Here is a 15,476-nt window from a genome sequence, read left to right as displayed (position 1 = left end):
CCTTCTATTTACATGGATTTTTATTTCTGATGGCAAAAACACCGGGATTAACCGACTGATTGATATATGTGACATATATGAAAAGGCTTTGTAATACTCCTGAAACTAATATTATACTATATGTTAAACTAACTGGAATTTAAATAAAAACTTGAAACAAACAAAAATAAACTAACATCTTCTTCCATTAAGATACCAACAAAAAGCTTTGTAATAATATAGACTAGGGGTTTTCTTCTGCTTTAAATAAAAATGATTTATGTTTAGGGTTTAGAATTCTTACTCTCCTTATCACACAGTATATTCTTTTTCTCTCATTCCCATTCTTATTCCTAAAATGTTCTTTCATTTTTCTTGTTTTACTCCTTTCTTAATGTCTTTTTATCTCTTTCTTCCTCTAACCCTGTCTCATTTTCATAGTTTCATAGACAAAAGAAATTTCTTTGGATAATGAAGTGTTAAATATACATACTCAAAGCCAATTATAATTGTATTAATCACTGTTTAACTTTCTTTTTTTTTTTTTAAGAGAATGAGCATGCAGCACAGGGAAAGAAAAAATCTTAAGCAGGCTCCATACCCAGCACGGAACCCAACGCAGGGCTGGATCTCATGACCCTGAGATCATGACCCGAGCCGAAAATGAGGGTCGGATGCTTAACCAACTGAGCTACCCAGGTACCCTATCACTGTTTAAATTTTAACTTTATTTTAATTTTATACTCTTGCAAACAATGAGAACAAAACAAATCATGAACATGTGCCTATTGTTTTAAGTCAGTTCCTTTTCAACCATTTGTCCTTAAATGTGTCAATTGATAGAAATTTCAGTCTCCCAAAATAGCGTATTTTAATAAATAACTACTATTATTCTCAAGAAAATTGTTATTATATTTCTTCCAATGTCTTTCTTAAAAGTTTTAAGTACAAAAAAAAATGTTGCATTCAAGGGACCTTAAATTATTAGAATTGGAAAGGATGATAGGAGTCCATGTTTTTAGCCTTTTTAAGATGCAAAAATCTTCTGTGGAAGATCATTTTTACATTTATTAACTTTAAAATGTTATTAAAACAACATATCAACAAATGAGAATCAATAATATCAAGCCTTTTGTCGGCACTGCGTGTAAATTCTATATTCTAAATCCAATCCAAACTTTAGAATTAAAGTTTTCTCCCCTGATTCTGTGAGGGAAGATTTGGCAACAACAAAAACAACTTAATTATTGAGGACTTACTGGACTAGAACTATGTCAAATCATTTAATAGTCACAACAAACCTACAAGGAAATTCTCTTATTTTCCTGATTTATGGATATGGCAATTGAGAATCAGAAACTGTGTAAATTTTCTAGGATCATGAGGTAACTCACCACATCTCAGTGTTAAAGTCAGAGCACAAGACTATTGCCTAAGACTTAATTAACCCTTATGCTGAGAACCTACAATTCCCAGCTGTGGGGATTTTATTTGGTTTTACATGATTCTTTACAATTTTTCCCGATTAACATGATAAATATACAAATAGAACCTTTAAGGGATAATTTATAGATTTACACTTCAGTGCTTTACATATATAGGTTCTCTGAACACTCAAACTAGAGCAATAAATGGATTTTTTTCAATGATATTTAAAGATTAATGAGCTAGTTTATGAATTTCCAGATGTTATTATATCATTCTATTTTTATAATAAATGATTATTTTCAAGGAATTTTCATCATGTATATGAAACTAAATGAAGACATCTACTTACCTAGTTATGTTCTATTATATGGTATTGATATTTTCTACGAATACCTACATAAATAAACTAACCATGACACAAATTATGTAAATAATTACTGGAAAAAGAAATAGTGACAGATTCCTGACATTTATAGAGAAATATTAAAAAATCCATTGTGAAGCTGAAGAGATTTATTATTATCATGTGTCTGTCTTCAATTACTAAGCTGATTTAAAGCAATGTAATTTCCGATTTATGCATATTGCATGACTAATTTTGGCATAGACATATAGGAACATTTCTCTCAGCTCATGGTCCTTTAGTTTAGATAATTTATTTATTACTCTTTTATAAGAAGAGTATGAAGTCAACATATATTGTGGCTCAAAAGGAGAAACATCTGTTTTGTCTTTATGAGAGTATAAAAGTACAGAAAGGGGAAGATCTGTTAGTTCCATTAACCCTAGTTCTATTCTAGGTAAAAAATAGGAGGAACATTAACTCCAAATTATTTGTTTTCCTGTACTTGTTGGTTGTCAAAAATGTATTTCAATAGGGTAAGAAATCTCACATTATAAATAAAATATAGATATTGAATTAAGAAAGAATTAGCTTATAAATCAAAACTTAAAAAGAAGTAGTCCTCTATCATTTTAGGCTGAGGTTTGGAGTCAGAAAAACTTAGTTACTGCCCCTACTCCACCACCTACTATGTCCTGTCAGTTTAAAAATAACTCTTTTACCTCTCTAAACCTCAGTTTATTCAATTGTAAATTCTGAAAGTAACTTTTCCAAAGGTTTGCTGTAAGGATTAAATTGAATATGTATTTAAATTGCTCAGCATGAAATCTGGCAAATAGAAAGGATTAAGTAATTGGTAATCATATCAGAAATTGTGGTTATTTAGCTGAAAGATGAGAAAGTTGAAGAATCATTTATAGCCTTCTACTGTTTTAAATTATTTTTATAGGTAATTTTCAACAAAGAAAAGAATAATAAAATAATAGTTCACATTGCACTTATTATAGTGGGCAGAACTAAAATATTTGGTGTAAGAAAAATGCCCTGTGAAATATGCTAGGTATATCTGTTTTGGGGCTGGTGATATCAAGTTCCTAGAAAGACCAAGTGATCATCTATCCTTTCTTTATATTCATAATTGCCTTGGTTTATACCATCTTCCCAGCACAATTACTAATAATGTCCTGATATGGATAGTAAATATATGATACTTAGAACAGATATATCCTATACAAATTACATGTTCTATAAATGATACCAATAAACTTTATCTTTACTCCTTCCTCAGTAGAAATTAGTATATTGATTCACAATTTTAAAATACACTTTATTTTAATGAACTATGAGCTAACATTATGTTAAATTCTGTGTTAAAATATGGTAAAATATGTTTTTAAAAGTTAAAAATAAAAAGTATTGATGCACGTAATTTCTTTTCAGGTATGGCAAGATGTGTTATTAAAAATACATTTTATATATTTATAAGTGTATATGTGTGCATATACACAATCATGTCACCCTCTATGAGAAATTGGAATTGAGATTATTAAAATAAAAACAAAATTTTGCTTATCTTTTATTTAAAAATTTCTTCCTCCTATTTTCTAAATCATATACCAATATAACTTCAATGAAAAAATTCAATTCACAAGAGCTATTTCTTAACCTGAGATTAAATCTTACCATTCTTCTTTTAATATAATACTATATAATCAGGGGTGACTGGGTGGCCCAGTCAGTTAAGCATCGGACTCTTAATTTCATCCTGGTCATGATCTCGGTGTCCTGAGATCAAGCTCTGCCTTGGGCTCCGCGCTCAGCAGGGAGTCTGCTTGAGATCCCTGCCCTTTCCTTCTGCCCCCCACTCCCTGCACACACGCTCTCTCTCTCTCGTTCAACTAAATAAATAAATCTTAAAAAAAAAATAATGTAATAACATGTAATCAAACAAAATAATTTCCAGATATGCTCTTGGGTAAAAGAAGAAATAAAACTTCCTAACATACCCTTTCCATATCTATGGAACTGTACAAGAGCCAACAGGCATTGTAATGATCTTGAAATAATATAAAATTCTAAAATTTTGGCTTAGAAAATATTTTAATCTGTTTCATATAATTTAACAGGGTTAAGAGCCCATAGCTTTAGAAAGTGTATATTCCATTTACCAATTTAAAGTAGATACAGTCTTGCAAAAATTAAGTTTTAAACAATTAGATTTCTGGCTAATCCTATGTATTCCTCTCATTCAAAATATTATTACTTAGACTTGTGAGAGATTGAAAAAATCTCTTATTTTGTATTTTTTACACATATCTATAACTAATAGATAAAAAACAGATTTATTTTCTAATGCATATTTTGTAATTCTTTTGATGCCAAAGTAGAATATGTCCAAAAAAATCAGCTTCTGAGATCTTTAAAAGATATATAAATTCTTTACATATTGGCATAGGAATCTCTGCATAAAATTTTAGAGATATTTATTTCAACAATCCCATATTAGTAGCATTCAAATTTTGTGTTATTGGCAATATGTATGTATATCTTCAAACATCTAAATCAATAAATGAGGAAACTAAAAAAATATTTTTCATTTATCACATTACATCTGAACTGCATCAAATATCCACATTTACTTGCATATTTATGTACATCATAACTAATGAAGTATTAAAAATTAATGAATAACCACTAGATCTAAAATAGAATTATTGATAGATGCAAAATAACTAATTTTGATATAAAATATATGCAATCACAAAGCATTCAAATTTACATACTCACCAATACAGGTAGGTAAGGAATCATTCCATTGGGCTAAAGAATTGGGCACTGTATCACACCTAATTGCAACGGATCCATGGAGGATATATCCTGGATTACATTCAAAAAGAACCAATGAACCAACTGCAAATTCATTGCCAATCCTTCTTCCGAATCTTGGTTCAGGCACAGAACTGCATTGTGTGGAACTTGTTCTAGGAACAGCTGTGTACAAATAATCGTTGATTTTAATTTCATATTTGGTAGAGAAATAAAGATTTCAAAATGTAACTATTTAAACAAATTTCAAAAGAAGTCTTCACCTTTTATCAGCACTCAAATTAACAACTTGAATACATTTCTAAAAGTTTTAATATTCATACAAAATAAAATACAATTTAAAATGAATACTTGCTATTGTCATCAAGATTTTTTTATTTAAAAAACATTTTACTTTTGATCCTTTAAACAACATCAAGTAAGGTTTTTTTCTTATTTTTTGTTTTACTAAACTCTTACTAATGTAACAAAAAGTTTGAATTAGGTATTTCAATTTATGGGATGATAACTGAAAGATGTATTTTTTTCTTTTTAAACTGGGATACCAAGTTCAAACATGTGTCAGGTTTCATGAGGTAATGTCACATTTTATTTTTCAGTAGTTTCATAGATTTAGAAAAGAAAACACAACATTTTACTAATTTCACAGTATGTTCACAAATTTAGTTGTTCAAAATATGTTTGTTATTGATGAAGACAATTATGTTCAAGGCTAAGTAGAAGTCAGACAGATTAACAACAATAGAACTTTTTATTTTAATCATACAATATCAAATTTGAAATTGCTTTTAGACTTTATAGGTATGTCCTTCGATTGTGACTTTTTTTTTTTTTTGGTTTAGTAAAATAGAATGATAACAGGATGTTTTTTCTTTTTAAAACACATACAGATGGGATTAAAGAGTTTGACAACAGCCCAAAAAAATGATATGATGAATTCCAAATAGATTGATTCCTCTTATGTGACTTGTAATAGTGCCTTTTTAAATTTGTAATATCACATACTGTTTAATGAAGGAATACTATTAAAAATGAAACAGTAAAATATTATAGCCAACATTATAAATGGATAAAGGAAGTTAATAAAAGTATCAAATCATATATGTTTATAAATGTCTTAAGAATAAAGTTCAAGATACATTTGAGAATAACTACTACATGATCATACACAATTAAAAGAAAATGTTTCAAATTATAGACCTTAATATATTAATGATAATGTGGAAGCTTGTCTATAAAAGGCAAGAAGAAACTGTGTAAACAAACTTTCAATTGCACAAAAATATTTAATACCCATGAAGAAAGTTTGAAATCTCCTGAGAGAATGAGAAACTAAAATTTTAGAATGGAATAATGATTTCCCTGCATGTCTAAGTACATCAGCACAAAATTTTGCATATTTTTAATTTAGAATGCTAGGCTATGGGGAAAATAAACTATGTAGAGAGTGAAGAGTTGTCAGAAAAAAAATAAATGTTTTAAAACAATATGTCGGAAGGAAGGAAAATCATACTTAAGAATGATGATGGAAGCAATAGGTCACTTTTGACTTTGGTCAAAGTAACAGTGCTCTAGTGATGAGGGAGGGAACAGGGCAAAACTTAAAAAAAAGAAAAACAACTAAAAACAACTTTGATCTCTCCTATATGGTTATGAGGATCTCATCATTAATAATTCTGAACATAGCATGACGTAACTGATATCATTCCTTAGTGTGTTTCTAGGCTACAGGGTCACTTACCTTGATAAACAAAGTGAAATCCCTTAGCTGTTATTGGTCCAACTGAAGTAAATCGAATTGTGATCTGATTACCTGAACTCAGTGGAAGTGATTCTCCTACTCAACAAAACAAACACTAAGATATCATAAATAATTTCATTCAGTAAACCTAACAAATTATATTAATTTACACTGTTATTTGAAAATGTCAATCTATGTTCTATCAAATTACTTTAATATATCCTACCTCTGACAATATATTTTCTTTGGGTTCAGCTTCAATCTCAACCTTTTTACCAGAAGGCTTTTATTACATTTTGATACATATTGTCTCATTTTAAAAATAATCCTTACATATTTTATATTACATTAAATACCACAGACTAAGTGACTAAATATTATATTTACTTGATTACAATCCCCCAAAATAGTTGGTTATATTTTTCTCAAGCGTTTAAGTTACTATTGTGTTTCTATTTTTGTTTTTAATAAAGAGTGATTCTATTTTCAGTTTATGTATCATATGGATGACATAAATCTCAACTTTCATTCTAATACCAATCAAAGTCAGTCTTTAATCAATAACTGATGCATGGCAGTTCTATTAAAGGATACCTGAATGGGATCCTGAGAGGGAAGATAACAGAGAAGATTGCTGAGTTGGCCCATCATACACCTCAACAACATCGTGGAGTGATGTCTGGAAAAATACAAACTGGCCAAACACCACTGATCAACAGGAACCAGGAGAAGCAAACAAATCACCAACCATCCAAAAACGAAAACAAAAAACAAAACAAAACAAAAAAATAGAAAGAGGAGGAGAGAGAGAACAAAGTATTACAATATAATACTCATCTTTTTTCTACCTTTAAAAGAGGGTAGGTGCCAATTGGTTGATACGCCTAACACACGTATTTCAGGTCATAAAGGTAATGACCGTGGCCTAAAAGCAATAAAATTTTTCAAATACTATTTTTTAAAAAATAAATTAAATGGGTATAGCATGTATTTTTGGATCAGAAATCACAAGGTTGGTGATTATTACTTTATAATAACTTTGATTTTCCCATTGGTAGTTTGGTTCTTTTCACTTTGTGACTCTCTTCTCTTTTTCTAATTTTTTTCTCCTCTTTTATATAAGATAGACAATGTTCTAATTTGGGGGATTTTTTTAGAATGCTTTTAAAATGCTGTTCCACTATGAGTAATAGTTCCACTGGAAAAGGTACAGTGTTCACATTCTAACTTAAAAATGATTCCTAAGCATTGTTAATATTCTGCCAAAATATTTCTTTATAATTCCTCAGCAACTGAGATATACATATTTACAAAATGGTTGTTTTTCACGGTAAGTACAGATGTGAAGTACTTATCAATAGATATTTATGTCTCTCATTTTTGTACTTTTCCTTTAATTATACATGAACTTTACGTTAGAAACGACCCAAACTATAACTTAAAAGAAAGAACCTGTTCCAGAACAGAAATAAGCTTATATTTTGTTTTTTAAAAAAGGAAATAAATTTTAAAAATTATCCTTAAAACACTTTGTTGAACAGAAAAATTACAGGGTTTAAAAGAGTAGTTTTTTAAGTTTAATAATGTAAAAACAAGGTAACTTTTATAAACTCAAAATCACATTACTGTAATTAAACTATACATTGCATGAATATATATTTTAAAGTTTATCATAATTTATACTTGAATCAAGGTTATGGTCATCCTTTGGTGGTCCTATGAAGACAGGCTAATTCATCTGAAACATGCTGAGTTTTACATATGAACACATACACATAATACTGTAAACAAAGATATACTTTTTTTTTTGTGCCTGCTAAAATAAGCTGGTGATCTCAGTCCAGTTCTTTGTGGGGTAAAGGAAAATGAATACAGATAGAGTTGTTGCTTTGAACAATTCCTGACCACTGTTGTGCTATTTTTCATAAATAATTCTCCTGAAAACATTTCTTAGAAGTCATGAAAACAAATTTATGTTTCTGTTGAATCAGATACATGCATTCTATTGTTTTAATAGTTTACAAGTCATACGAAATTTCAGTCCAGACCTTTTTAAAAGATCGATATATTGGTCCACCAAATCCCAAGCCATTTCAAAAATATTCCAAAAAATATTAAGAAAGTTTGTTTTCTGTTTTTGCATTTGTTTAGATTGGTGTTTGATCTGTTTTCAACTGTGTCTTTGAAAGTTTCTATTATAATGCAGATGTCGTCATTGCCTGTCCTGTTAGCCTAATCACAGGCACTTTGTAAAAACACGGCGCAACAAGTCTCTTGGTAGATAAACTATTCTTTCTCTGTATCTTTTTTGGGAAGACATTAGGAAAAAAAAACCCACTAAAATTCAACATCTTTTAACTCATTCTGCCAAATATTTCAAATATTTCATTAGGAAACATGCCCAGTTCCCAAGCAAACCACCACATTACAAACAATATCTAAAAAACAAAACAAAACAAATCCCCCCCCCCAAAAAAACCCTCAAAAAACAAACAAACAAAAAAAACCCAGAGTCATCCAAGGGCTTTTTCTAAGGAAAAACAATTTTTTTTCTTGTTTTTAGGCCTATTGTTCACAATTGTCACTTCTCTACAGGTAGACCAGAATTTTGTGTCACTTGTGAACTGGATATGTTGAAAGGGTAACTTCTAACAATATAGCCATAAACACTGCATATTTGCAATGCGTTATGTAATGAAAACCATAGGGCATGTCCTTGGAGTGTTCTTAGTAACTTGTGCTTGCAATTTGTGGTGCTAATTCTGAGCTGACAGTGGGGAGAACTGAGAAGGGCTGGGGGTAAGGGAGTGGAATGTTGAATCTAGCCTCATTAAGCACTCACTAACTAGTGGTAAGCTACTATTCTTTAACTGTGCTCTAAATCTGCATTAACATAGCCAAGGAAATCTTAAATTAAAAATAGCCTTTATGAGAAAAAATAGTTACTCTGAGAGTATACTAAACCATTATATGAAAAATAAAATTTTAAAGTACATTTTTGAGTAAGTTTTTTGTAGTATGAAATATCAAGAACACTTGCATAGTGATCTGATTTCCTACACATTACCAGGTTAAGTATTGCCTCACTAAATTATGTTACAAGCCTGAACCAAATTTTTCTCAACTAGAAACCTCAAGAATTAAATGGTAAACCTTGTGTTTGCTTCTCCATGCCGTCCACAAATGCCTTTATTTAGTTAGTTTTCTTATGTTCACACAGCAGTAGGTCTTCTGCTTCTAAAATGTTCTGAATGGCCAACTGCACCCTTTGCATGGTTGAGGACTTTGTAGGAAAAAATTGTGAAAGACTTTAAGATGGATCAAAAGATAACTGGATGTTGTGTTTTGGTGAGATTTTTTTTTAGCTTACCTTTCTGGGTCACCTGTGTTTTGGGGGGGGCTGTGGTGCATGCAATGGATTATTGTCCAATGGACAGACCTGTAAATTCATTTCAGCATTCCATGCTTATCTGTGTATCTATGTATCAATCTACCTCTCTATCCATTGATCTATATTTGACTATTGAATTCTATATTGAACCACTGTAGTAGTTACTGAAATCCTCATTAATTCCTAGGTTAAATAAAATTTTTGATACATGAAAAGAATTTGATACATGTTTACTTTATATTTGCATGGGAGTCATGGTTACACTCTCATTAAAAAACAAAACAAAACAAAAACCCTTTTAACACTGATCTACGTACCTCAACCTAATGACTGGGCCATCTTTTTATTTCTAGGACTACAATTAACCTCCAAAGTCTGGGCTGATTATGCCTTCTGAAATGATTAGTGAGCCCTCTATCTTCTTTTTCTTAGTTTCCAACAGAGATACAAAATTCTCTGCATCTCAGCTCCAGGGCTTCTTTCCCTTTCTCTGGAGATCTGCATGTGAATATCAAAAGTACTTTGTTCTCAGGCTATTAGAGTAGGCTATAAACACTAAGCCGTTTCTTAAGGGAAGCACCACTTTAAGTGAATTTTTTTCCTTTCTTAAGCATGATAGATCTTAAAAATAATCTTTTAACTCCTTTGTTCGAAATCTGTTTTATAATGTTATATGTGTATTATTGCAATCTAGAAAAAAGAAGAAAAGGGAAGCCTAATAAGGTAGAAATAAACATGTAAAATACCACTACAAATCAGTCCATGCAAAGAATCTATTATTATCTCTGAAATTACTTCTGAGCCTCTTATTTTCCACATATTTTATCCTGGAATACAGTTTATTAATCTAACTAAAATTGTTGATTCTATTCTATGATGTACTGGAAACAGCTGGGGTCAGAAAGCCAACTGGTCCAGAGAGAGTCTTTCTCTTAGATCCCATTAACTATATTTGTAGTCATTGAAGTAGCAGTTTACCTTTACCTATGGAAAGATGTTAGGTTAGCCAATTAAATTAATTGTAAACCAACAACAGGGCATGTTGGGCACATCTTTTAATGCAGATCATTGCTGTGCTGATCATTTAATCCATTCTTAAAAGCAAGTCCTCTACCAACCTCTAATGGACAACATGTAGGAGGTGTTCTAGGCTGCATTTTTTAAAAAAAAAAATACAATTTAGATTTTTTTATAAAGATTTTATTTATATATATGAGAGCGAGAGAGCGAGAGCATGAGCAGGGGGAGAAGCAGACTCTCCTCTGAGCTGGGAGCCTAATGCGGGGTTCGATCCCAGGACCCTAAGATCATGACCTGACCCAAAGGCAGACACTTAACTGACTGAGCCACCCAGGCACCCCTACAATTAGATTTTTAAACATCACTTAGTCTGCTTAAATCACTTAAATAGCGAAAACCTCTAGTTTAGATCAGATAGATAGGATATTTACTCCAACTTTAAAATTTCCTAGTTTGTTTGCTCCCCCATGAGCAAATAAACTCAGAATGAGACAGGCCATTGTGTTTATCTCTTTTTCTTTGTACATAAAGCAAGGTTTATCTGACTTCTAATTTTTACAGTACTCTATCCAACCAAGGCAGAAAGGAAGGGTTCCATTTACTGAGATGGTTTGCATGATACCAATGTTCATTTAACTAAGTTTCAAAGAGCATTTGTTTCCTTATTCTGCACCAACTCTGTCATCTCTCCTTTAGTCACTTTCGTTTAAGTCATGAGACTTTATCCATTCTGCTTAATTTAGCCATTCCAAATGTAAGTCGGTAAATGATGAAAGGATACCTGGGATGGCATAAAGAAACTCCTGAACATTAATATGGCTGCACAGTTAGAATGCACATTGCAGACCAGCAATCCCTCAGGAAGTATCTTTGTGGAAAACAGTACAGTGGACGGGTGAGGTGAGACATCATGCACTACATGGTTTAGCACCCAGAGGGGTGTGCCTTTGTTTAGAATATAAATAAGTAGTTTTCTACTCTCACTGCTGCTGAAATGTTCCACCATTGCCTAAGCAAGTCAGAAACTTTTGGAAGTTGCATTTAATTCTTGTGCCATCAAAATAACTAGCTAGTGCATTCATTGTACAGAGGCTCACTGATTTAGCAATTAACTTTAAATGAGGATAATAAAACAAACATGGACACGATTGATGTTATTCAGTGATTAGGATTGGAGTTATCGCATTAAAAATAAATACTGAGTTTATGCAAATACAGAAGAGTTTTAATTTTGCCTTTGTCAATTTTGTTTTTCTCTCAGGAAGGAATCAGTCACAGAGTATTCCAGTGGCATACTAGTTTTAAAAGGAAAAAAAAAAAGCCCTCAGACTCAGATGGGACCATGGCTAAAAGAACTGGTCTAACCATTTCTGTTTAAGGTGGTGATTGGTAAACTTCAAACTTGCTTTGATGTAAAAGGGATCAAATTTGGTAGAGGAAGGCAGGGAAGTAGGTCTCTTAGGGCAGTGGTAGTTCTAGCAGTCAGATGGGCAGTAGCCCATTCACCCAGGTGCCAACACGCTAAAATGATGTGATTTCTTTGCTCTAGGAAAGAATGGATAAAGCAGCTTACATACTGTCAGCATCTGCAACTGAGCAGATTTAGATGGACTAATGCTTTAAAATCACAAATCTATGGGTCCGGAATGCCCTAATAAAGGCTAAATGAAAACTGGCAAATGAAGAGTTAGGTCAGGTTCTGGAATCAGACTCTAGGACTGAATCTAGGATGAGTCACATGAGGAAGTCACTTCACCTTTCCATGCCTCAACTTCCTCATCTGTAAAACAGGGAATAATAAAAGTACCTAACCTCATAGGATTGATGTGAGTTACCATGTACAACGACACTTGTAAAACACTCTGAACAAGTACCTGAACACAGTAAGATGTATTAGTTATTACTACTAGTATCTCAGCCTTGTAAATATATATGCTACTAATTCAATCTGAAAATTCACTGGTAGGCAAAAGTTAATTGACCTTCGAAGTTAGATAATATATTTTTTTTCTCATACTCTCCTTTCCACACATGCATATTTAGAACAAAGCACAGACCTAATTGGGTTAGAAGAGCATTCCAGCTGTTTTAGTCAAGGGTTCATTGGACTGATGATTTCAAAATGGCTATGCACTTCTCTGTCTACTTGATTTTACATTCTATCCTTTCGGGTGGAATATGAAACTGGAATTAGCAGTTTTCTATATGGGCTAAGAAAAAGGGAGTAATGTGAGAGCGCATTCTACTTTTGTTTTAGTTCCCTTCATCTTAAGTCCTAGTCCCTCTGTTGCAAAGGCATTGAAACACCATCACAAAGGAAATAGTTCCACACAGAGGGGAGTCCGGGCAGGAAAAGGAAAAGAAAAATACTGTAAATTCCTATCAGATCTCAGCATGATTCTCAACATGCCTGTTGTCCTTTTCAAAATCTATACATTCTTTTGTATCCCAGGGTTCATTTTGATTGTATTAGGCACTCAGCTGGTTAGTTGCTCTGTGAAAAAAATGTAAAGAAGTCACCCCTGTTTTGCTCAGCTTGCATTTTATTCACCAACACGGCACAGGAGAAAACACACATGGGCGCTCACACCACCAGCAGAACAGAAGTAAGATTCACATCAAAGATGTATTTGGAACTGTACCTGATTATGTGTGCAAGCATGAAAAAATTACTGTTGGTGACATAAGATATCAAAAAGTTTGGCTACCTTTATATGAATTTTGTCTCATACTTTCACCTCATATGAATACTTCAATATTGTAGGAATGTCCATGTATGCAAAATGCTTCCTTTTTCAATTAGTAACATATACATACAGTACTCTTTGTTCTCTATATGCTCTGACTGTGAAACTACTTATTGTATAAAAAGCTCCAAGGTTGCTTTTGGGATATAATGCCACTTGGATACCTCATGATTTTAAAAGCATTCTCATTTAAAGATGATTATAAGTATCCAATTAAAACCTCGATTTTATGAAATATATATATAAAGTGAAATATTATATATATTATATAAAGTGAAGTATCTATATAAAGTGAAATATTATAACAATTTATTCAAAAGCACCAAAAGGCAGAACATTTAAAATCAGTCCCAAATCAAATTAGTGTGCTACTTATTTTTTTTTTAAGATTTTATTTATTTATTTGAGAGAGAGATAGAGAGACAGAGATAGTGAGAGAGAGCATGAGTGGGGAGGAGAGGGAGAAGCAGGCTCCCCGCTGAGCAGAGAGCCTGATGTGGGGCTCGATCCCAGGACCCTGGGATCATGACCTGGGCTGAAGGCAGTGGCTTAACTGACTGAGCCACCCAGGCGCCCCAGTGTGCTACTTATTTTCAAAACATCATCTAGCACTGGAAAAGTTTGAGTAGAAATTGCACTGATATAATAATAATTGAGAATTTCATCAGTATTTTGGAAACATTTATATTTTCCACATATCAGTTAGATTCCAAATACTTACGGTTATTATTATAGTACAATGCCAGTAAACTATTAACTCACAAAGAGGTGCTTTATACTAATATAGCATTTTAGATAAGGTGAGTCTTGTGAATCATACACTAATTATCTAGGGGCTATTTAAATCACATAGAAGCTTGCCTCCACCATAGATCCTGGGGCCAATCTTGCCCTAGAGCAAATAACCTAGAAGTGCTCCATTAGTCAGCATCTCACAGAGCACCATTGAGAGCATTCTAGCTCTGAAAAGAAATAGACCAAAATCTTGTTATTGCAATTTTGTAATAATCAGGAAAAGATGCTATTTTAAAAACAAAATCATGGCTCTGACCATGGTACCTGATTATCCAGTAACTAAGTAGCTCCAGAAATCTTGTCCTGCTTTGAATTCATAGCAGTAAAGAGGATCCTAATTTATTTTCCTGTTAGCAGTTTCCTGTGTGATACCCGTGCCGATCTATAAGCTAGGTTTACTGACTAAATCCATCATATTTACTTTCAGGCTTCTCTAAAGCTGGCTGTACGTACCATTTACTCACCCCCAAAATTTCAAACTGCCTATAACTTATTTTAAACATATGGGCATTATAAAAAAACCCTCTTATAGCAAATGTAGTTCAGTGTTCTTTAATTGTTTCAGGAACAAATATCTACTCAACTGCAAGCCAGCAGCTTATCTGCAATTTGGCAGTTGTAACATTTCCCAATAGCTGAAAATTAATTTGGTGTTCAAAAAGCAATGAAATCAAGAAAAACACAATAAGCAATTCTACTGCATGTTTAAAAGAATTAAAACAGGAAAGCAAAATTAAAAGTTGAAAGTGTTACAATATTTTATTAGCACTTTTATTTTCAACTCAATTTCAATTTGGATGAGTATTTTCCTTTAACCATTCCTAAGTCTCTTTTTCTACATATTTTGGCAGAATATGTCTGCCAAATCCCAACTAGGCCAGACAGATTTAGGTCATGAAAATATTCTCATGTGGACTGTAACATAAATTAGTGGAATTTTTTTTTATTATGGAAATTTCCAAACATATACAAAGTAGAAGAGTAAAATGAACACCCATGAACCCCATCCATCCGGTTTCAACACTTATGAACATTTCAATTTTGTTTCATTTATTCTCTCCCATCCCTCCTGTATCCTCAACCTGGGAATATTTTAAAGCAACTCTCAATATCCTACCCCTTTTCCATAAAGGTTTCAATATTTACTTCTAACAGATGAGGACTTTAAAAAATAACCACAACTAACCACTGTATCTAATAAAACTA

The 15,476-nt window shown here is 32.2% G+C and overlaps 1 protein-coding gene across 6 annotated transcripts in view; it reads right to left on the bottom strand.

Annotated features, from left to right (window-relative positions):
* CSMD3 (CUB and Sushi multiple domains 3) overlaps nucleotides 1-15,476 on the bottom strand; it is a 1,190,044-nt gene that overhangs the window by 159,018 nt on the left and 1,015,550 nt on the right. For 4 of the 6 annotated variants that reach the window (XM_078072078.1, XM_078072079.1, XM_078072081.1 and 1 more), the window contains 3 exons: nucleotides 6,912-7,025; nucleotides 6,318-6,413; nucleotides 4,538-4,741 (listed from right to left, as the gene is read on the bottom strand). In XM_078072078.1, coding sequence (XP_077928204.1) covers nucleotides 4,538-4,741; nucleotides 6,318-6,413; nucleotides 6,912-7,025 — 414 coding nt within the window. The remainder of the gene's footprint in view (nucleotides 1-4,537; nucleotides 4,742-6,317; nucleotides 6,414-6,911; nucleotides 7,026-15,476) is intronic. The other 2 variants (XM_078072080.1, XM_078072083.1) reach the window with 1 other exon arrangement.

The sequence above is a fragment of the Halichoerus grypus genome, chromosome 5 (genome assembly GCF_964656455.1).
Source record: "Halichoerus grypus chromosome 5, mHalGry1.hap1.1, whole genome shotgun sequence".
NCBI classification, from domain to species: domain Eukaryota; kingdom Metazoa; phylum Chordata; class Mammalia; order Carnivora; family Phocidae; genus Halichoerus; species Halichoerus grypus.
The sequence above is the reverse complement of the archived record's forward strand: the minus strand, read 5'-3'. Positions and strand labels throughout refer to the sequence as shown.